At 48.4% G+C, this 22,092-nt stretch overlaps 1 protein-coding gene and 1 long non-coding RNA gene across 2 annotated transcripts; both read left to right on the top strand.

The window, feature by feature from the left end:
* The first annotated feature begins 10,900 nt into the window (after positions 1-10,900).
* Positions 10,901-12,515, top strand: LOC120963904 (uncharacterized). The gene is made up of 2 exons (XR_005755593.1): positions 10,901-11,134; positions 12,256-12,515. It is a non-coding gene; the product is annotated as an uncharacterized lncRNA (long non-coding RNA).
* Positions 12,516-20,649: 8,134 nt separating this feature from the next.
* Positions 20,650-21,492, top strand: LOC141022647 (uncharacterized). The gene has a single exon (XM_073498910.1). It carries the CDS (start codon positions 20,650-20,652, stop codon positions 21,490-21,492), a length of 843 nt encoding a protein of 280 aa, XP_073355011.1.
* The last annotated feature ends 600 nt before the right edge of the window (positions 21,493-22,092 follow it).

The raw sequence follows: 22,092 nt of genomic DNA, 5'->3' as shown, positions 1-22,092 counted from the left end.
AGGATGGTGAAGGAGTGGCTGAAATGTACTCTAGGCTTGCTCTCATCACAAATGAGATTGCCGGCTTAGGAAGTGAAGAGATGATCGATAGATTCATCATCAAGAAGATCCTAAGAGCCTTGGATGGAAAGTATGATACCGTGTGCACATTGATCCAAATGATGCCGAACTACAAAGATCTCAAGCCAACGGAAGTCATCGGAAGAATTGTTGCTCATGAGATGTCACTTAAGGATAAGGAAGACCTTCACAACAAGTCAAGTGGTGCTTACAAAGCCTCATGTGATGCCCCCACATCATCAAGTGAGAAGCAAACCTTCAATGAAGAATTGAGCCTAATGGTGAAGAACTTCAACAAGTACAAGAGTAGAAGCAAGGAAAGAAGTTCCAAGTCAAGGTCCTACAATGACAAAAGATCTTCTAGTCATGAGCGTAACTGCTACAACTGTGGAAGACCCGAACACTATTCCAAGTACGGCTCCCTACAAAAGAAGAGAAGATTCTCCCAAGAGAAGGATTAGGAGAGAAGAATCACCATCAAGAGAGAGGAGGAGTAGAGATGATCGTTATGAACGAAGACCCTCTCGGAGAAGCAAGGATTCAAAGAGGAAGGACAAGTCATCAAGGAGCTACACAAAACGAAGACATCAAGCTCATGTTGGTGAATGGGTATCCGGCTCCGACTTCGACCATCACTCGGAAAGAAGTTATCACTCCGACTCCGAATATACTCAAGATGAAGGTGTTGCCGTACTAGCACTTGTGACAACCAACTCCTACGACATATTTGACTCACCAAATGAAGGAATTGGAAGATGCTTCATGTCTAAAGGTCCAAAGGTAACACACCCCGAGTATGTTGATTTCAATAGTGATGAAGATGATTTGCTAGGAGATGATGATTTACTTGTTGACAACTCTAGTTATGAAAACTATGATGAACTTGCTATTAATCATGCTAATCAAGATAAGATTGAGCGTCTAACTAAAGAACTAAACACTCTTAAGTTAGCTCATGAAACTACCTTGGAAGATCATCGAGAACTTTTAAAGACTCATCAGAAGCTACGCTTTGAAAAGCTTAACCTTGAGCAAGAGCATGAGTTTTTAAATGCAATCAATGATGATCTTCGCAAGAAAAGTTCTTCTTACATTGCCAAGCGTTTACTCTTGTCTACTTACATGCCACAAGTTAAATCTAGCAACAAGAACAAGAAAGATTCTTCATCTAGTAGTAACAACAATCATGCTAAATCCAATGTTGTTGCTTCTAGTAGTTCTCTTGATTCCACTAATGATTCTCTTAGCCAAGTTACACTTGAGCAAGAAAATAGCTTATTGAAGGGAATTATAGAGAAAGGTGTTCACAAGAGCCTTGAGCAATTTGAGGAAATTGTACGCAAGCAAGGAAGGCACCAGAAGAATCAAGGTGTTGGTTTTGAACGAAAGTTCAATGCCAATGGAGTTGAGTGGGAAGAAGATCAATACCCCAAGACGAAGTTTGTTCCTCAACAAGAGAAGTATAATCCTACTTCTTTCAAAGGAACACAAGCTCAAGATGATCTTCCACCACAAGACCACAAGCTAAAAGGCAAGGACAAGCTTCAAGAGGAGATTGATGCATTTGAAGAAGCTCCTAAGGCCTTGGTCAAGTGGGTTCCCAAGACTACATCAAGTTGTACCTCGTCAAGTACGACTACAACTCCAAGGATTCCCATCAAGATGGTGTGGATCCCTAAGAAGAAGAACTAGAGAGTTCTTGAGGGTGACTCCGCCAACATACTTCACTCTTATCATTTTGGCAAGGACAAGTGCAAACATCTTCCATATCTTGCACTAGTTCATGGAGTCACAAACCCACTTGTTGGTAAGACAAGGGACAAGGTAACCTAATGCTTTCATGGACATCATCTTGTGTATACATCACTCTATGTCTATGGATATCCTTGCTTGTTCCTTGTGGGACTAACCCATGTAGGTATTGAAAGTGCAACTCACTCCAATGGAATGCTCCGAATGATCTACATCAACATTGAGCATCCGCATCTTCATTACCTACATGAAGTCATCATCGACAAAACCCAAGGTTATTTTATCCCTCTTAGGGGGGATATCACATCTAGGGGGGAGCTTTACTCTAAGAATTGAGCTAAAGCAACTCTAATGGTGTGAACACAACAATGCTTTATGTAAAAGTGGTAACCCCACTTGTGCTTAAACGATGAGTATGACCTATGATCAAATGTTCTCATTTGACTCCTAAGTCAATATACTCATATATAGATGACCTAGTCATCGCCAATTGCTTGATAGATGCTAGAGTGTTTGTGCATGCTTTGTCACATATTTCATTTGCCATTTTAATTGTGTGAGCATGTTGGGTGCATATTTTTCTCATTCGAGGACATCCATTTGTTGCTTTGATTGTTTGGCTTTTCTCTTTTTCCAAATGGATGGACAAGAATGCCTAAGAAATCCCTCTAGCTATCTATGCTTTCCTCGTCTCAAAATCTATTCATGCTACATCACAAAGTTTGATCAAGTCAGATTTGAACCACTCTGTGTGAGGAGCACTCGGAGTCCCCGATTCGTCATAGACTTAAACTTCCAAAACCTCTTTGTGCATTTCGGTCTGACCGATTCATCCTTTTCGGTCCTACCGAGATCACTTAGTTGATCTAGGTTTTCAATCTCGGTGCAACCGATTAGAACCTTTCAGTCACACCGAGTTGCAGTAACTGCCTGCAGTTTTGCATCTCGGTGCCACCGAGTTGTTCCACTCGGTCACACCGACATGGTCAGGTTATATATACTGACGGGTCAAATTTTGGAAAATTTTCCGAAACCCTTCACCCGCGCGTGACCTAGCTCTGCCTCTTCGGGTCTCCGGATTGTCCTCTCGCCGCCAGCGACCTCCCGCCGCTGGTCTCCGCCGCCGTCAACGGCAATGTGCCCCGCCGTTGCCGCCGTAGCAACACTCGCCGCTCTAGGGTAAGTGTTCGACCCCTTGTGCTGTCTTTTTCACTCCGATTCCTAGCACAAGGACAATGCCATGTTTCTTGCCACGATTAAGATTGATCCATCCAACTAAAACTTCCTTAGGTCTAGATTGATTCGAAAATTTTAGGGTTAGCTCTCCGCAGAACTCATCTCAGACCGAGCGAACTGTAGAAATCGGTCTCACCGATTCGGCCTTGGCCATTGCACATGCGCTTTTCGATCCGACCAAAACGTGCAAATCGGTGTGACCGAGTTCAAGATTATGTGAAACCCTAGCAATCTCGGTGCCACCGAACTGTGACTCGGCCCAACCGAGTTCACTAGTTTAGGTTCCAAGTGTTGCTTCAGTATCACCGAGTTTGTCAATTCGGTAGCTCCAAGATCACTGTAGAGAACTAAAACTAAGCTTTTTGACTCAGTTGTTTTGAAAAACCTCTGTACTTTGTGATTCTCATCTATTCTACCTCATCTACAACCTATTCACAGGGTCTACTGACAGTTTGCCTGCAAGACAGTCTGATCCATATGCTGTCAGGAGGAGAACTGTTGTTGATTACAGGTTCCACACAAAGGAACAGCAAGATTTCTATGAGACAATCCTGCTTGACAAGAAGCCCATAGTATGTGACATGAGATGGATAGACTGGGAGTACATCAAGGAAAATGAAGATCACTATCCAGGAGTTTATGACAGCTTCAAGGCTTGTGGAGTAGATACATTTGTTGTACAGAAGCTCACCAAGTGGAATGATGAGCTGATCATGCAATTCTATTCTACAACCCATTTCTATCCAGATGGGAGGATTATATGGATGTCTGAGGGTACTAGGTACCAATCCACAGTAGAAGAATGGGCCAAGCTGATCAATGCCCCTGAAGAACATGAAGATGACTTGGATGTGTATGCCACCAAGAAGAAAGACCACAACTCTATGGCCAACATGTACAAGGAGATCCCAGACAAAGCTTTGGAGACTCATAAGCTTGGATCTGTACACTATTTGTTGTCTGGTCTGCCTACCATCAACTGGATCCTTAGGCACACATTGCTACCCAAGTCTGGAGATCACAAGATGATCATAGGACATGCTATCAATTTGCTACACTTATTTGATGTGCCTCAGAAGTTCAAAGTGATGAGTCTAATTGTGGAAACAATCAAGAGGACAGCTGCTGACCAAAAGAGAAGCTGTGGGTATGCTCCACACATTCAGGAGCTCATCAACTCCAAGATGGGCACAGGTACATATCTGTTGGACAAGGAGCACCTTCCTCTACATCCTAAATTTGAAGATAACACTGTTGTGATGAATGAGGAAGACCCCACATCTATGCAAGCACATGAGAAGAGAGAGAAGGCAAGGGCAGAGAAAGCTGCAAGAATGCCAACTATGGAAGAGGCATCTCAAGTGTTCTTGAAATCCAAGCAAGATCAGCTTGGATATCTGATCCAGTCCACCTTGAGGATTGAGAAGAGCTTGGCCACCCTGACTCAAAACCAGGAGAGCTTGGCGAGGATCATTGAGCAGAAATTCTATGATCTTGATGTCAAAGTAACTGAGATTCAGTCAGCAGTTGAGCAACTTCAGGAGGAAATGGAGGAGAAGAAGGGAAAGTTAACTACAGATGCTTTTGCTAGAGTGCCCCAAAGCCAGAGGTCTGCTGCAGTGCCAGTCACAGATACTAGAGCTACAGCATCAGCTCCAGCAGCTACAGCTCCAGTACCACCTCCAGCAGCCACTCCACCAGCTCCAGCTACATCAACAGAACCTTTCGTCCTTGGAGTCATCTCTACATCACCTACCGAAGATCAAGCCTGAGAGACGTTTCGTCCTATGCATTTTTGAACATTTTGGTAACTTGTTGCCAAAGGGGGAGAAAAATGTATAGATCATAGGCTTCGACAGAGAGTGTTGCTTTTTATCTCTCTTGCTATTTTGGTCGAACTAATTTTTGATTGTGTGCTTGTGAGATACTGGTTGATCATGTGTTTGATCATATGGTACCTTTATGCTTGTTGGATGATATTCTCTTATCTCTTATATCCTTATATGATCATTCACTTGCTTGGTGATGAGTGCATGCGTTCAATTTCTATCATTTTGAGCGCTCCACCAAGATGTATGTGACATGGAAGAGTAACCCATGATCCTAATCGATTGTGCATTTGCATTCAAAAGCAAATTTTAAATAATGCACAAATTTAGGGGGAGCTCTTGCTTATCACATACTTCTCAAAGCGACAATGTTTTTCAATCTTATTATCATTTGTCGAAGCTTTGATCTATATGTTGTCATCAATTACCAAAAAGGGGGAGATTGAAAGTGCAACTATCCCTGGGTGGTTTTGGTAATTCCTAACAACATATAGCTCATTGAGCTAATGCTATTTCAAGATAAATATTTCAGGAAAGCTCAATGATTGGCATGGCCTGGATTAGAAAAGTGGACCCCTCAAAATGCTAAGGACAAAAGGATTGGCTCAAACTCAGAGCACAAGACTCTACTTTTTCATTTTAGTGATCCAAGATCACATTGAGTCCATAGGAAAAGCCAATACTATAAGAGGGGGTGAGGTGCTGCTTAATGAGATTCTTGCTCAAAATGCTTAGTGATATGCTCCAAAGCCCTCAACTACTTTCTCATATCCACATATGTCCCAAACCAAAAGTCAAACTCGTCCCCACCAAAACTTTCTATCTGGCGCCACCGAGTTCACTTGACATAGCCACTGCTAGAAACCCTAGTCTTTTCGGTCTCACCGATAGGGATCTCAGTCTCACCGAGATGGGATTGTAATCTCTCTGTTTCCCTTCGTAATGTTTCGGTCAAACCGAGATGAGCGATCGGTCCCACCGAGATTGCAATGCAAACTCTCTGTTTCCCTTTCGTAACGTTTTGGTCCAACCGAGATGAGCGAATCAGTCCCACCGAGTTTGCCTGGCCAACTCTTTGTTTCTCTATTACCAAAATCGGTCCCACCGAGTTTGTGTAATCGGTCTCACCGAGATTACGTTATACCCTAACCCTAATGACATCGGTCCCACCGAAAACCCTAACGGTCACATTATGAACTAAATCGGTCCGACCGAGTTTCATGATTCGGTCCCACCGAGTTTGGTAAATTGTGTGCAAGATTTTGTGTGGAGGCTATATATACCCCTCCACCCACTCTTCATTCGTGGAGAGAGCCATCAGAACATGCCTACACTTCCAACCTATATTTTCTGAGAGAGAACCACCTACACTTGTGTTGAGGTCAAGATATTCCATTCCAACCACATAAATCTTGATCTCTAGCCTTCCCCAAGTTGCTTTCCACCCAAATTATCTTTCCACCAAATCCAATCCTATGAGAGAGAGTTGAGTGTTGGGGAGACTATCATTTGAAGCACAAGAGCAAGGAGTTCATCATCAACACACCATTTTTTACCTCTTGGAGAGTGGTGTCTCCTAGATTGACTAGGTGTCACTTGGGAGCCTCCGTCAAGATTGTGGAGTTGAACCAAGGAGTTTGTAAGGGCAAGGAGATCGCCTACTTCATGAAGATCTACCCGAGTGAGGCAAGTCCTTCGTGGGCGACGGCCATGGTGGGATAGACAAGGTTGCTTCTTCGTGGACCCTTCGTGGGTGGAGCCCTCCGTGGACTCGCGCAACCGTTACCCTTCGTGGGTTGAAGTCTCCATCAACGTGGATGTACGATAGCACCAGCTATCGGAACCACGGATAAAAAATCCCCGTGTCTACATTGTGTTTGCTCCCTCCAAACTCCTCCCTTTACCTTCATATGCAATTGTTTTACATTCCGCTGCTACACTCTTAGAATTGCATGTGTAGGTTGATTGCTTGACTTGTGCTAAGTTGCTAAAATCTGCCAAGAACTAAAATTGGGAAAAGGCTAGATTTTTATTTGGTCAAGTAGTCTAATCACCCCCCTCTATACATACTTTCGATCCTACAGGGAGCCCAGCGTTTCCCTGAGGGCGGTCCTCATGGAGCTAGTCTCTCCAGGCGCCCTCGCGAGGTTGGTCCTTCCAGCTGTCCTCACGAGGCCGGTTGCGCCACTCCTGGCGGGGTCCACGGTCGTCCTAGCGTCCCCTACTTTGTCCTCCTCCTCGGCCATTACCCCAGTCATTGCGCTCAGGGTGTCGACCAAAGCGCCCATCACGGATGGCCCTGAGCTCCTGACAGTCGCTGGTGTTGTGGTTGTGAACATTGTGGAAGGCATAGAACGGGCGGTTGGCCTTGGACGACTCGGGGTGGTCGCGGCCGCGCTTCATCTCTGGTTCTGCCGCGAGCACGGCAGCCCCCTTGTGCTTCACGTCCTTGACCTTCGCCTTCTTGTCCTTCTGGTCGGCAGCTGGGAGCTCGAGGAGGGAAAGGCGTCCTTCCTCAGCTCTTGTGCACTTGGTCGCCATGTTAAACATCTCAGGGTCGTGCATAGCTCCTCGTGGATGGCGACCTCTTCCTTCATCTTGACGTCGCGGATGCCATCGGAAAACATGGAGATGATGGCTTCGTCCGTCACCTTGGGAATCTTGAGGCGAACGCTGTTGAAGCGCTGGTTGTACTTCTGCAGGGTTTCCCCTGGCTGCTGCTTGATGCGCCGCAAGTCACCCGCGGCCGGCCGGCGGTCGTGAGTGCCTTGGAAGTTGGCGACGAAACGCTCGCGCATCTTTCCCCAGGAGGAGATCGATCCCGCGGGCAGGTTTAGGAGCCACGAGCGCGCGCCATCTTTGAGGGCCATAGGGAACCAATTTGCCATGACCTTCTCATCGCCGTTGGCCGCCTTGATGCTTAGCTCATAGAGCTGCAGGAACTCCGCGGGGTCGGGGGTGCCATTGTAGCGCAGAGGTAGGTCCAGCTTGAACTTGCCGGGCCAGACGACGCTGCGCAGCTCGGGAGTGAAGCCACGGCAACCTGCTGTGGTTACCGGAGCCCGTCGCGGAGCCGGAGCCTGGTCATGATATCCTCGCACCACCGCAGCAGGCGGCGCGCGGTCTTGGCGCTGTGGTGCTGGGAGCGCAGGAGCGTTTTCTTGCGGCCGAGGGACTTCTTGGCAGCTTCCTTCTTCATGCACGGGTGCCCACCCTGGTGGGTCATGCCGCTGGGCCGCGCGTCTTGGTGCGAGGGCAGCGTCTTGATGGGGAGGTCGTGGAGGCGCTCCATGGGCGACGTCGCCCGCTGCTGGAGGTGGTCGAGGTAGTGAAAGGGACGGCGCAGGAGAGCCCCCAGCGGCGCTGATGAGCTCGGCGATGCGGTTGAGCCAGTTGTTGTAGAGGTCATCGACTGGACGATAGCGCAGGAGCTCACATGCCGTGAGCAGCGCAGCCTACGCATCCGTGGGCGCGCGACAAGCGCGGGATGACGAGCCAGCCAGAGTTAGTGATGGGGTGGCGGTGCGTTCGTCCCACCGCACGGAAGGGTGCAGCGGCGAAGCTTGCTACTTGTTCCCTGCCGGGCCGGTGGCAGCGTTGGCAGCAGGCGATGGAGAATGGCGGGGAGGTCCACCGACAGGCGCCGTCTAAGCGACGCGGGCGGCGAGGGCGGCCAGGCGCTCGGCACGGGCTCGACGAGCGTCTGCCATGGATCCGGTGGAGCAGCGGAGCGCGGATCGACAAAAGAAAGGCTACGGCGCATCCCTACCTAGCGCGCCAAATGTCGGATTTTGGGTTCCGGCTAACCCTTGACGTTCGAACACTGGGGTGCGCACGAAGATCTCTCTATCTCTAGCTCGCTCTCGCAATGATCTCAAGGCTTAACTCAACGAACCCAAAGAACAAGAGACACGAGGGTTTATACTGGTTCGGGCCACCGTTGTGGTGTAATATCCTACTCCAGTGTGGTGTGGTGGATTTCCATGCAGGCTGAGGATGAACAAGTACAAGGGAAGAACAGCCTCCTGAGGAGAGGTGTTCTTGAGCTCGGTGAGCTTGTGTGTTGAGGATGGTCTGAATGATCCGTCCCCCTACTAGGGTGGTGGCTAGTCCTATTTATAGAGGCCCGAGTCCTCTTCCCAAATATTTGGCGGAAGGGATCCCACAATGGCCAATTTGAAGGGGGACAACTAGTACAAGTTAACCTGACAAAAGGTGGTCTTCGCCTGCCAAAGGCTCTGGTGGTGACGCCGTCGTGGGCTCCATGGTGACCTCCGTCCTGCCGTCCTACTGGTCTTGGTCTCGTTGCACCAATATGGAAACCTTTGCCTGATGCCTCGGGACTCCTCGCCTGCGCTTGCCCCTTTAGCACCAAAGAGGCAACGAGTACTCTGCGCCCGCTGGCGCACGCCTGGCCGTTGTCTTCATGGCTCACGTCATGCGAACCTCGCGAAGTGCCCCTTGCATAGATATCTCCGCTCCTCGGGAGCCAGTCTAGGGGGGCGCCCCTGAGGAGGTCTTGTGTCGTCTGCCTCGCGAGGCTTGGCCCCTCGCAAGGGTCTTGAGTAGTTGTTCGTGAAGACGGTCCGTACCAGGCCGCTAGATGAGCCACGCCCTGGGCCGCAGGCAGGCAAGTCTGGGTACCCCCGTTCCCAGGACGCCGACCAAATTGTGTTAAGTGCCACACTGTTTTCACTACACCTTATGCACATTATGCTTGGATTGTCTTGCACTTTGGATTGCCCCATGTAGTTAGACCTCTAATTATATTTTCTATTGTGAATGATTCATATCCCTACTATAGACCTTTTGTTGAGGACTTTGTGCATGCTTGCTATGACATTGAGGTAGATGCTTGTTCTTTTGCCATGCACATTACATACACTACCTCACATTTACATGATTGACCCTATATATTGCTATTGCTTCTTTCCTTCGGTTGTGCTCAATTGATATGCTTACATGACACGCCACACTTCTTTGTCACACCTTATGCTATGCATGATCACGACACTTGTTGGGTAAATCACCACTTAAATGCTTGGTTTTACACTAACACTAACCACATTTTTTTCCAAGTGTTTGTCGTATTTGCCCCTTTTGCAGGAATTACAAGATGGTGTGATATTGGAGAGTGCCAATTTCAAGATTGAAGATGATGAGTACTTGGATATCATCCATTTATACATGGCAACTCCATCTCTTTCTCATGGTGATTTGTTTTCCGATCCGAGGTTGGATCTTTTCCAACGCGGGAGGGGATGATGCGGAGCATCCTACGGACATCACCATATCAAGAGCCCATTTTCCAAGAGACACGCACATCATCCAATTCAAATATATAAAGGTGAATCTTCTCCTTTACATGCGCCGTGCCCTTCGAGGATGGTATACTATTTGACACTCCTCTCATGTGTATGCCTAGGTTTGAGTGAATCTTCACACATGGAGAGGAGGAGTACATGCGGAAGAGAACGACTACACCATCCAAGAGGGAAGCTTGGAAGCGGAGAAGGAACCGTCAAGAAGAAGGCCAAGTTCTGCAAGCACCGACCGGTGTCCACGAGAAGGTGATAAGTTGTGAGGCCTTTGGATACCCCGTGTGCACGGGCCTCTGGACCCCGTCCCACGGTACAAGCTCATGTGCATGGGCTAAGCCGCTAGCTCTCCGGATATCCCATGTGCACGGGCTCCATTTACCACGTGCACACGGGGCTGCCTGCATCCAGCTATTGAGCTTTTCCGATGTATTACCATTTGGCCCCTACTTACCCCTCATGCCTTGGACCTATATATACCCTCCTTCCTCCTCCATTTAGATATAGCTAAGATTAGATCTAGACATTAGAGCTTAGCTCATGTATCTCCCCTTGTGGGATTCCTCTTGAGAGAGAAGACTCCATTGGAATGCAAGACCTCCACTTGTGGAGAAGGACTCCCCAAGTGAATCATCGAGACCTCCTAAGGACTCGTTTGACAAAAGGGGGTCAAGGGGGTTTTGAGAGGATTAACCCCGCGGGGCCCGAAAACCTCCCTAACCCCCGACAGCCCGTTTGTTTCACGAGTTTTGCACAGCCCAATCCCTTCTATCCACGGGTCTCCCAACCCTCGAGGGCGCACGCAGGGAATGCGAGAACGCGCCGCCGCCACTGAGAGGAGGCGCCACGCCGCCACCGAGAGGAGCGCCCCGCCACCGGATCTTCACCTTGCCACTGCCGCCAGAGCGTCGACGTCCTCCTCCGCCAGTTCTCCCCGAGGTGATTCCTCCCCTCTCCTCCACTTCTCCATCCCCTCCCCTGCAAACCCTAGGGCCGGCTCTTCTTGCTCCTCGTCCAACACCCAGCGGCCATGACTCCATTCTGCAGCAGTTCGCTACCTCCATGGCTATCCATATACTCTCCTACCTAGGTTTGTTGTGGAGTTCGGCTTCAGCAGTTTGCTGCCTCCATGGCCACCCATGGCCAGTTCGTTGTCTCTCTTCTAATTGCATAACACGACACTTAGCTTTAGTAGCCTTCAAATATTGGTTGTAATTTAGGTGGCTATTTAGTTGTTTTTATCAACATGCAGTGAATTGTATGGACACTCATCTTGGGATTTCTGATAGCTAGCTTTTGGTCTTTTCATGCAAAACAAATTTATCTTTCACCCATACACACACCATGATAGTACTGGGATCGTTGCTCGAGGGGTAGTATTCTCTTAAAGCCTGTGACACAGAGGCAAAACCAAAGAGTTATGTAGTGAGGTCCAGCCACTTGCTCATGTTGTTTTCTAAATGATATCAAACCATGACCTGGATATGCAGTTACCTGCACCTGCATGATGTATTGTAGTTATTACTTGCTCATGTCGTTTTCTAAATGATAATTATTATTTTAGCATTCAAAGATATTACACAGTCTTGATATCTGCATTCAGTGTGATTTTCATGATTTGACCGATGATGTTACAATCAGCTAACAGTTATGCTTAGTTTCACTTCTTAATGTGTTGGTGTTGAATTCTGGAACGACTCCTGAAAATTGCTAAATTGCTAAAATTTCAGGCTTTGTATGCCCTTGCAAAGTGTCAGGTCCATTGTATGCCAATGGAAATGTCCGACAATCCTTTTGTGGCGCTGCGGCACTCCGTTACATTTTCTTTCTAAAAGGATTAGAACTGACATAAAATTTTCTTTCTAAAAGGATCAGAATTGACCCGTGTGCACCCTATTTCATTGTTCACGTGTCATATGTTTTCTAATAAACATTCAGCGAACAAAAATTTAAACAAACTAAATCTATGCACCAATTTAGTCTGGGCAGCAAGATATGTAAGTATCAGAACTGACTGTGCACCCTATTTCCAGGCTTGTCTCACATATATTATCATGCAGGCACCCAAAGAATGGAGTCTGAGGAGCCATGTGAGCTTGTTGGCTATATATGAAGTCACTGACATACAATGTACACTGTTGATGGTGAACTTGTAGGCCATGGTATCAATGACCTGTTGTGGTTGTGATAAACTGTTGTTGTTGTTATGATAAATTATGATTGTTGGCATTTGGTGATTCCAAGTCATACTGTTATGATAAATTATATTGTTGTTGTGATGAGATATCATGTTGTTATAAGGGGAGTTAGTTACATTGTATATATTGGATTTTTTTTCATGTAATACACCATGTTATTTCAATTTGACAAACCCTGCCTACCAAATAGAAATTTTAAACAAAGAGGATTGTGGATGGAGGTGTTTTGGGGATTCAAAGGGTTTTGAGGGGATTGGGTGGAAGGAAGGGATTCACCCAATCCCATGGAATCCCCCCTCCCCAAACCTCCCCAATCCACTCCTACCAAACAAAGCCTAAGGGAGAATGATTCCCCAAGTGAATCATCCAGACCCATCTCTCCTATAGATTTGGATGGACTACCTTGTATCTTTATTTCCCTTGTTGTCTTTGGATCTTGGTGCACCTCTTGTATTGCTTGTGATTTGAGTACTTGCAGTGAATCTTGTCCAATAGGGTTTTCTCATGTGATCTCTCCGTGTTTTCCCCTCGTGTTCTTCGTGTTCCTTCTCGAATCCACCTCCAGTTCATGGACATCGGGCCACCTAGGGTTTTTTCCTACATCACGAATTAGATGACATCTTCGTCTACTTAATGTTCAGATAATACTGGTTCATGTATAGGACAAAGGAATGAACCTTGCTATCATGTTGGATGTACAAGGACAGTCTGCTTGATTACCAGCCTACTTTTTCAAGCTTCACTAAAGGTTGACTGAACAATATTAAATTATAGGAGCATATCCCTAAAAATGATTTGGATCCACGGCTCGAGACAGCCCTTTAAAGAACTTTGAAAATGTTAATTTTGTATACCAAAAAATTCTGAATATTTTTGTATATGTGTGTAGAATGTAGAAAAGAAGACAGTCCAAGAACTTTTGTGCCTCTCAAAGACACACCGACCCAACATTATCTTTCTTTCTGAAACAAGGAAAAATAAAAGAGTATGTTGAGAGTTTGTGTTATCGTTTGGTATGAAAAATGTGTTTACTCTTTCTGTTCTAGGCAAAGGGGCTGGTTTAGCGGTTTTTTGGGATGACCTTTATACTCTGAAGTTGAACAAATATGGAGATCATTTTTTTGACATGTACATCTACAATGGGGATGGCACTAAGTGGAGAAGTACTTTTGTGTATGGGTAACCAAAGGCAAACCACAGGTACATTATGTGGGATCTACTTAGGCAAATTAAACGCTTGGGTCTCAGCCATGGTTTATGGCTGGATATTTTAATGAGGCAATGTGTCTGAATGAGCATTTTTCTCGGAATAAGCTTTCTCGCAAACTTATGGCTAATTTTCGTGCGATCTTGTCTGAATGTAATTTATTCGATTTGGGTTTCCATGGAGTTCCTTGGACTTATTATAATAAGTAGGAGGGCAATAAAAATGTGAAGGTGCGACTTGATAGAGCGGTGGCGTGCCCTCAGTGGTCCTCTATTTTTCCTGACTGCAAGGTTTCACTATTATCAGTTCCAGGTCAGATCATTGCCCTATTCTTATTGAATTGTTGGGTGCTCCTCATTCCGGTACATTTGTTAAACATTTGAAATATGAAGCGTACTGGGAGAGAGAGGATGTGGTGCTGAAAGATCAGATTGAATCGTGTTGGAATATTAGTTTGCCTGTCAGTGATCTGGGAGATGTGGAAACAACCTGGACAAGCTCATGAAGTCTCTTCATGGGTGGAGTAAGGTTCATATTGGATATCTGCCTAGAAATCTTGAATCTACTCGTAAAATATTAAATATTCTTTTTAAAAGAAATGATCATCATGCAATTTTGGAGAGGAAGAAAATCCTCAGAGGGATGGATGAGATTTTGATTAAGGAAGAAATCATGTGGAACCAGAGATCATGCATGTTTGGACAAAATGTGATGGGGGATAGGAATACAATTTTTTTCATAGGAAGGCCACTTGGAGAGCTAAGAAGAACAATATCTGCTACTAGAAGAAGCGACGGGTGCCTTACAAATGATTTGGAGGAAATTAAAGGTATCACAAACTCAGTTTTTTAAGGATCTTTACTCTTGCGACTCTGGTGAGTCTGTCGTATTGTTCCGCTTGTGAAACCTTTGGTGAATGAGGAAACGAATGAAGATCTATGCAAACATTTCTCTAAACAAGTAATTAGCAATGCTCTCTTCCAAATTGGGTAGTTAAAGGCCCCGGGACAAGATGGGTTTCCAGCTGGATTTTTTCAAAGGAACCGGGGTTTGCTCAAGGAAGATATTGTTTGTGTTGTCCAGCAATTATTTTTTGCTGGAAATATGCTGGAGGGGATTAATGATACAACGATTGTTCTTATTCCTAAAGTAAAGTATCCTCGGTCAATAAAGTATTTTTGACCTACTTATTAGCCTATGTAATGTCATATACAAAATTATCTCTAGGTGCCTTGTTAATAGACTGAGACCTCTGCTGGATGGTATGATTTCTCCTACCCAAAGTGCTTTTAGCCCTGGAATATTAATGTATGATAATGCTCTTATCGCTTTTGAATGTATGCACTCATTGAATACATTGAGAGATTCTCGAGGTGAATATTGTGGATATAATTTGGATGTCACTAAAGCATATGACCGTGTGGATCCGAAATTCGTGGAAAATATGCTTCGAGCATATGGTTTTGCTCCAATCTGGATCAAGTGGATTATGGCATGTGCTACTTCAGTGAAATTCTCTCTTCAGTTAATGGCCAGCTGCTAGATTCCTTTCACCCTTCTCATGGTCTGTGGCAAGGGGATCCATTATCGCCATACATATTCCGCTTTTGTGGCCGAGGCCCTCTCCTTTCTACTTAATGGTGCATCGGCAAGAGGGGCTATCCAAGATTTTCAGCTGAATAGACATGCTCCAGGTAAATGGAGAGAGGAGGCTCTGGAATATTATTTGGAAGGCTAATGTTCCTCAGAAAATTAGAATTTTTGCTTGGCGGACTGCCTCTAACAATCTAGTTGTACAAGTTAAGAGAGTAAAACGCCACTAAGTTATCCTAGGTACGTGCTCGATCTGTGGTGTTGAAGATGAGTCTATTTTCCATGCTTTGGTCTTTTGCCCTAAGGCTTATGAGTTGCGCATGGCGTTGAGGGAGGTTTGAAAGTTACCGACTGAAGAGATCTTAAAATACTCGGGCAGAACTGGTTTCTTATTTTATTGGATCAGTTAAGTTCGCCTGTGCACAAGTAAACTACATTCATGTTCTGGAGAGCTTGGCACTTGAGGAATGACTTGATCTTTGATAAAAGGAAATGAATATCTCGGTCTCAGTGAGTTTTATTCAAAATTATTGGGCTTCATTCTTGTCTTGTCATGCAAACATGTCGATTGAGGTCAGTAGAAAACGGTAAGTGGTCGATGGGGTACAACCCATTAATAATGAGAGGAATTGTGTTCCTTGCAGGTCCCACACCAAAATTATTCAAGATTAATGTTGATGCAAGTATTGCGGAGGCCTTAGCGTTGTGACCATGGGTGTAGTTGTCAGAAATCATACTGAGAAGTTATCATTTCTGCTTGGGATTATATTGGTGCTTGCTTCAGCGTAGAGGAAGCGGAACTTGAAGCGGCCCTCTCTGGCCTTTATATCGGTTTCACTCTTCACAAACCCATAATTTTGAAAACTGATTGTTCTTTTGTGGCTTTCTTTCTACAGGTCAAGCCTGGTTGATCTAAAGAAAGAATCATTTAGTATCTTCAATATGATGATGAATTTAAAAAAATTCCAAGATTAAAAGGAAGGCTAATATGGTGGCGCATGAGATTATGAAGTTCAGTTTTAATAATAGGTCTGATGGTATTCTTATTAATAGTGTTCCATCAAGTGTGGCAAAATTGTATGAATGTTTTTACTATTTAATATATGGTGGGGTTTAAAAAAGGGGTTTTTTTTGTTTCTTTGAACCACAAATTTATCTCTGTGTATTGTCTAATGAAATTTTTAGACATGTAGGAACATCTATATGTAGCTGTAGAGATAAAATAGTTTTATCAAAACATTTAAAAAATTATGTTCTTTGAAAAGATCTAGCACACGATGTTCCTATTTATTTGTTTCATGATGAGTCATATGCTTGTGACAAAAAAGACAATTTTTTTACTTACGATTGACAGGCTTTTCCAATTGTTGGAAATTCTAGGCTCGCCCAGTGGCCAAATTCCATTAATTGGAACCGGAAGCATCCTTGTAAAAAATACTAGAGCCACCCTCTCCCAGGCACTCCGCCCTCTCCCAGGCGCCACCGGCCCCTCGCCGACGGCGCGGCCGTGCCCCTGCCGCCCGGCAGCGGTACCCACCAACCCAAAGCCACCTTTCTCGGCGCACCCCATGGCGTCCCCGGCCTGCTCTGCTTCCGCGGAGAGGGTGAGCATCTCTGACGCTGGCTCTCCCCTCGCCTCTCCAGCTCCCTCCTTCGCTGACGTGGTCCATTCCTGCCTCGCGCCATAAATGCTTGCCCTCCCTGAGCAGCCAAGGCAGCGCCTTCAATCCATCATCATGGTGGGGGCGGCTGCCCAAGCCCATGCCGGAGCGTACGTGCCTGCTGGATCTCAGGCACCTGCGGCCACTGTTTCATCGGAGTGGCATGAAGTCAGGCGGAAGCAGAAGAAAGGGGGCGGGACTGGCCCTCCGGGATCTCCGGCGCCATTACTTCCCTACGCCCAACCACCAACGCTCCCCGTATTGACGGCGTCTCGGGCTATAAGGAGGACCTCCAGGGAAGGTGTTTCTGCTGCCTCAGTTCGTTCCACAAGATTGCTTCCTGCCGCAGCAAGGTCAGGTGCCTCCATTGACTGGTCCTTGGCCATACCACTCACAACTGCCCTTCCTGCCACCTGCCCTAGGTCCCTCTTTCACACCTTGACCAGCGGCGGCGGAGATCCGCTGAGCCAGCGCTAGCTCCCCCTCCGCCAATCCACTCTCGCCTCGTGTTCCCGTCTGAGCACCCCAACCACAACCCCTCCCCGGCCCGCTCTCGTCTGGTCTTCCCAACCCTCCGACGGACCAAGGGCCTGCCGGCAACGCGTCCGTCGGATGGCCACCCATTGACATGGTCGTGGAGGGAAACCGCCGTACGCGCAAGACAAAGTGCCTCATTGAGGGGTCCCAAGAGGCGCTGGACGAGGAGGCGTGACTGCGCGAGTCTGTGCTCGTGCTCACCGTTGCTAGGTCGCTGCCCGCGCTGTTGCCCACTGATGTCGCCACGGCCATCCGCTACGACTTGCCCGACATACCCACCAATGGTCTCTAGGTCTCCCTCATGCAGTCAGGCTCGTTCTTCATGCGCTTCGCCCACCGACGGTGGTTCGAGCTGGTCAGAGGAGTTGACATGGTGCATTTTAACGGCACACCCTCCTGGTGCACCGGTGGAACCGTCTCACCTTCGCCACCTCGGTCAATCTACACTGTCCGCCTCTTCATTGAGGGCATCCCGCCGTAGGAGTTCACCCTCCAAACCACGCAAGGCCTGCTTCCGGAGTGCCTCATCTACCAGGCGGCGGTGGAATCCATCGACAAGGCTGACCTTTCCTACTTCGTCGCCCGCGCTTGGGTGGAGGACCCTGACGAGGTCCCGACGGAGACGGAGCTCACCGTGCGGACTTGCAAGCGCCCCGACCCCCTCGCCCATGTCTCCCTCCCACGAGGCTTTGGGTTGGAGGGCGATGGGATCGAGACCTGCGCATGCACCGAGCATCTTCCGCACAAGCTTACCTACCCTGTTCTGGTGCATGTCGACTCGGTTACCTTTTTCCCACCCCGCCCTACCTCTGTTGTGCGCTAGTTCGAGGACGGCGGCGAGGAGGATGGTGACGAGCCACCACCGGAGGAGATGCCGGACCCCTGGGAGCATGGCTCCTCCGACGAGGTCTCTAGGGGGAGGACTGGCTTTGGGCTCTCCCTCACCGAGAGGAGGGGTCGTCGATAGCACAACCGCCCCTACTCCGGCCAATGCCGGCGGCTTCAAGGTGTGCTGCAGCCGGATGAGCACGACATGGTGGTTGCGCTGGTGCTGGAGGAGGTGGCCTACGTGCCTACTCATGACAAGACAGTGGCTGCCGTAGGGGAGGCTCATGTCGCCGCCTTTCCCACGGGCTTGGGCGACCCTTCCGCGGGCGGATCCAGCCCTTTATTGCCTGGACTGTCAGGGACGCCTCCGACGCTGCATGGGGCCGTACCATCAGTTGCTTGCATGGGGGCGTTGCCCACTTCGCCGTCCATGCACGTGGGAGGGCAGACCACTACCAGACAAGGGCTTCTGAGTGGTGAGGTGGCCAACTGGGGGCTGGTCGGCCTGTCTCTGGAGGAGGCAGTCGGTGGTCCTTGATGCGACAGGAGGGCACGGGCCACCACTTCCCCGCCAATGATAACTGCGGTGCGCAGCCCTTCTGCGTCTTTGGATCGGTCACATGAAGAACCCATCGGTCGGGTCGACGCGGTCGTCTTGATGCCCGCTGCCTACTGGTCCACCGCAGGGCGTACCTCAGCACGCGCCTAGGCTCTCTACCCCTGCCCTGCTCGTGCATCGGCAAAATTGACAAATTTGACCTATGAACGAAATCAAATCACAAAATGAACTGCCCGTGAAACTATTTCACGCGGCTGACTTTTTTGTGTGACGCCCGACACGAAGGCGCCACACTACATTATGCAACGCCTCACAGATAGGCGCTACACGCCTGGCCAGCGTCGCACCCGTGTGATACGAAAATTACTAAGTCAGTGTGCAGCGCCTGAGAGCTAGGCGCCACACTATACAGTGTAGCGCCTAGTTTCTAGGCGTTGCATTAGTGGTTGCTTCATTTTGTAGTGCAATCACTAGTGCAGCGCCTGAGAGCTAGGCGCCACACTATACAGTGCAGCGCCTAGCTCTTAGGCTCTGCGCAATGACTTAGCAATTTTTAGGCAGTCTAGGGTGCAACGCTGGCCAGGCGTGTAGCGCCTATCTGTGAGGCGCCACACAGTGTAGTGTGGCGCCTTCGTGTCGGGCGTCACACAAAAAGGTCATCCGCGTGAAATAGTTTCACGGATAGTTCATTCTGTGATTTGATTTCGTTCACAGATCAAATTTATCAAATTTGCCTGGTGCACCCCCTCTGGAGGGAACCGGTCCCCACGGAGGGCTGAGACTGCCCGACGCATCCACGCTTTCTGCGGAGTTAGGCACGCCTACTTCAAATGCCTCTGTAGGAGGTGGGGCCCTATTGCAGCCATGCACCCATGTGGAGGCCGCAACGCGTTTTCTCGAGCTGGTGGCGATGCCCACCGAGCCGGCCATTCTACCGGCACCGAAGCGAGCCCGTGGCCGACCCAAGCGCCCAGCCAGGGCGCCGGCACCTACGACACGACGCAGTTATCGCCTGGACTGCAAGAAGAAGCTCTTCCCGAAGGCGGACGGCAGTGTCATGAAGCAGGCTAGGCGGCTTGTCATGTCCAAACGGGGTCTGGCAATTCCAGAGGGCAAGGAGTGCCGCCTCGAGTGCTACGCCACAGCGTTTGACGAGCCCCTGTCATTGGCCTAAATCTCGGCGCTCATGGCCCTGGCACGCGCTGGGAAGGGTGGCACGGCGCCAGTGCCTACAACGGCATAGGGCCACCGCGCGGCAAGCATGACGACAAGGTTTCCCCATGGAACACAACTGGCTGACTTGGAATGTAAGAGGGTTGAATAACCCAGCTCGTAGGAAGGTGGTCAAAGACCTAGTGTATCGGAACAAGGCATCCCTAGTTTGTTTGCAAGAAACCAAGTTATCGTTGTTCGACCGATCGCTTGTACATCAATGTTGTGGAGGGGAGTTCAATGACTTTTCCTTCTCGCTGGCGGTTGGGACCCGTGGCGGTGTTCTGCTCGCGTGGAAGAGCGATCACTATGCCTTCCCCACTGTTGACGTGCAATGCCACTTCGTGGCGGCTGTTGGCTCCAATGCCACGGGTGAACCCGTGGGTGTTGTCACTGTCTATGGGCCTCAAGGAGACGACGACAAGATCATTTTCCTCCAATAACTCAAGAAGTACGTGCAGAACTTCATACCGGGTGCCACCCCCCTTGATTTGGTAGGGGATTTCATCCTCATCGTGAGAGCCAGCGACAAGAGCAACACCAGACTCAACAGGAGGTGCATGGCTGCCTTCAGAAACTTCATCAATGAAGTTCAGCTCAAAGATCTTTACCTCCACGGGAGGAGATACACGTGGTGCAACGAACAAGCGCAAGCAACCATGGTAAAGTTGGATCATGTTTTGATCAATGGGGACTGGGAGGAAGGGATGCCTAGCTGCCTACTTCGGGCCCTGTCGTCAGAGATTTCATACCACTGTCCCCTTCTCCTCTGCTGCGAGGTGGCTTTCAAACATAACAGACAGTTCCAGTTCCGAAACCACTGGGTGAAGTTCCAGGATTTTGAGGAGGTGGTTACACGGGCTTGGCTGGGGACGCCAGCTCTGGGAGACCCTCTCTGTCGTTTCGCAGCCAAGCTAGCTACCACTGTGAAGGCGATGGGTTGCTGGCAAGCTAGCTTCTGCAACAACCTGAAACTTAAAACGGCGATCACCGCTGAACTCATCGGCCGGCTTGATAAAGCCATGGACAGTAGGCAACTTACTACTGATGAAAGGCAGTTCCATGCTATGTTGAAGATGCAAAGGCTCGGTTATGCCACACTTGACAGAGCAATATGGAGGCAAAAATCGAGGGTTAATAACATCAAAGAGGGGGACGCGGGAACCAGGTTCTTCAAGGCGAAAGCATCTTCGCGTCGTTGCAGGAACCACATTATCCGGCTGATGGTGGACGGTATAATCGTCACAGATCAGGACTCCAAAGTAAAGTCCATCCACACTCACTTTGATCACATTTTTGGAGAGAAAAGGTTGAGACCTCGATGCCTGAATCTGGCTGCCTTGGGGTACCGGCGGATTGACTTGAGAGAGCTTGAAGAGGAGATCACCGAAGAGGAGGTCCAGCGTATCATCATGGAACTGACGGGAACTGGGCGCCCGGTCCTGATGGGTTCACCGGGGTCTTTTATAAGCACTCATGGACAACAATTAAGGGGGACTTGATCAACGCTTTAAGGGCTGTCCAAAACAGCTCCATGGCCCACCTCCACCGGCGAAACCAGGCCACCATTGTGTTGCTGCCAAAAAAATGCAGAGGCCATGGCTGCAACGGATTACAGACCCATTAGTCTCGTTTGCAGTTTTGCCAATCTGGTCAACAAAATTCTTGTTGTGAGGTTGCAGAAACGGATGCATGAGCTCGTAGGCCTTGCCAAAACGCATTCATCCAAGGGAGGGCCATCCATGACAACTACAGCTATGTCGGTGGGCTCGCCAAGGCATTCCGCAAATCAAAAACTCCGACCCTCATGCTAAAGCTCGATATTCAGAGGGCGTTCGACACTGTATCTTGGGAGTTCTTGCTCAAGCTATTGCTAGCAAGGGGTTTGGGAGGAAAGTGACCAACAGTCTGGCCGCCATTCTCTACTCGGGGTCCACCAAGATTTTGGTCAATGGCGATCTCTCAGATTCCATCGTCTCGCAGAAGGGTCTGCCATAGGGGGGTCCCCTTTCCCCCCTGCTCTTTGTCATCGTTATGGATTGTTTGGCATCCCTCTTTGATTTGGCGGTGGAGAAGGGGATTCTAGGGCCAATTGGGGAGCT

Source organism: Aegilops tauschii, chromosome 5, assembly GCF_002575655.3.
Source record: "Aegilops tauschii subsp. strangulata cultivar AL8/78 chromosome 5, Aet v6.0, whole genome shotgun sequence".
Taxonomy (NCBI): Eukaryota; Viridiplantae; Streptophyta; class Magnoliopsida; order Poales; family Poaceae; genus Aegilops; species Aegilops tauschii.
This window is presented reverse-complemented; position numbering and strand designations above follow the sequence as displayed.

Bases quoted from the DNA above. Each gene is read 5' to 3' on its own strand.
- LOC141022647 (XM_073498910.1), top strand. From the start codon at position 20,650: ATGGTAAAGTTGGATCATGTTTTGATCAATGGGGACTGGGAGGAAGGG.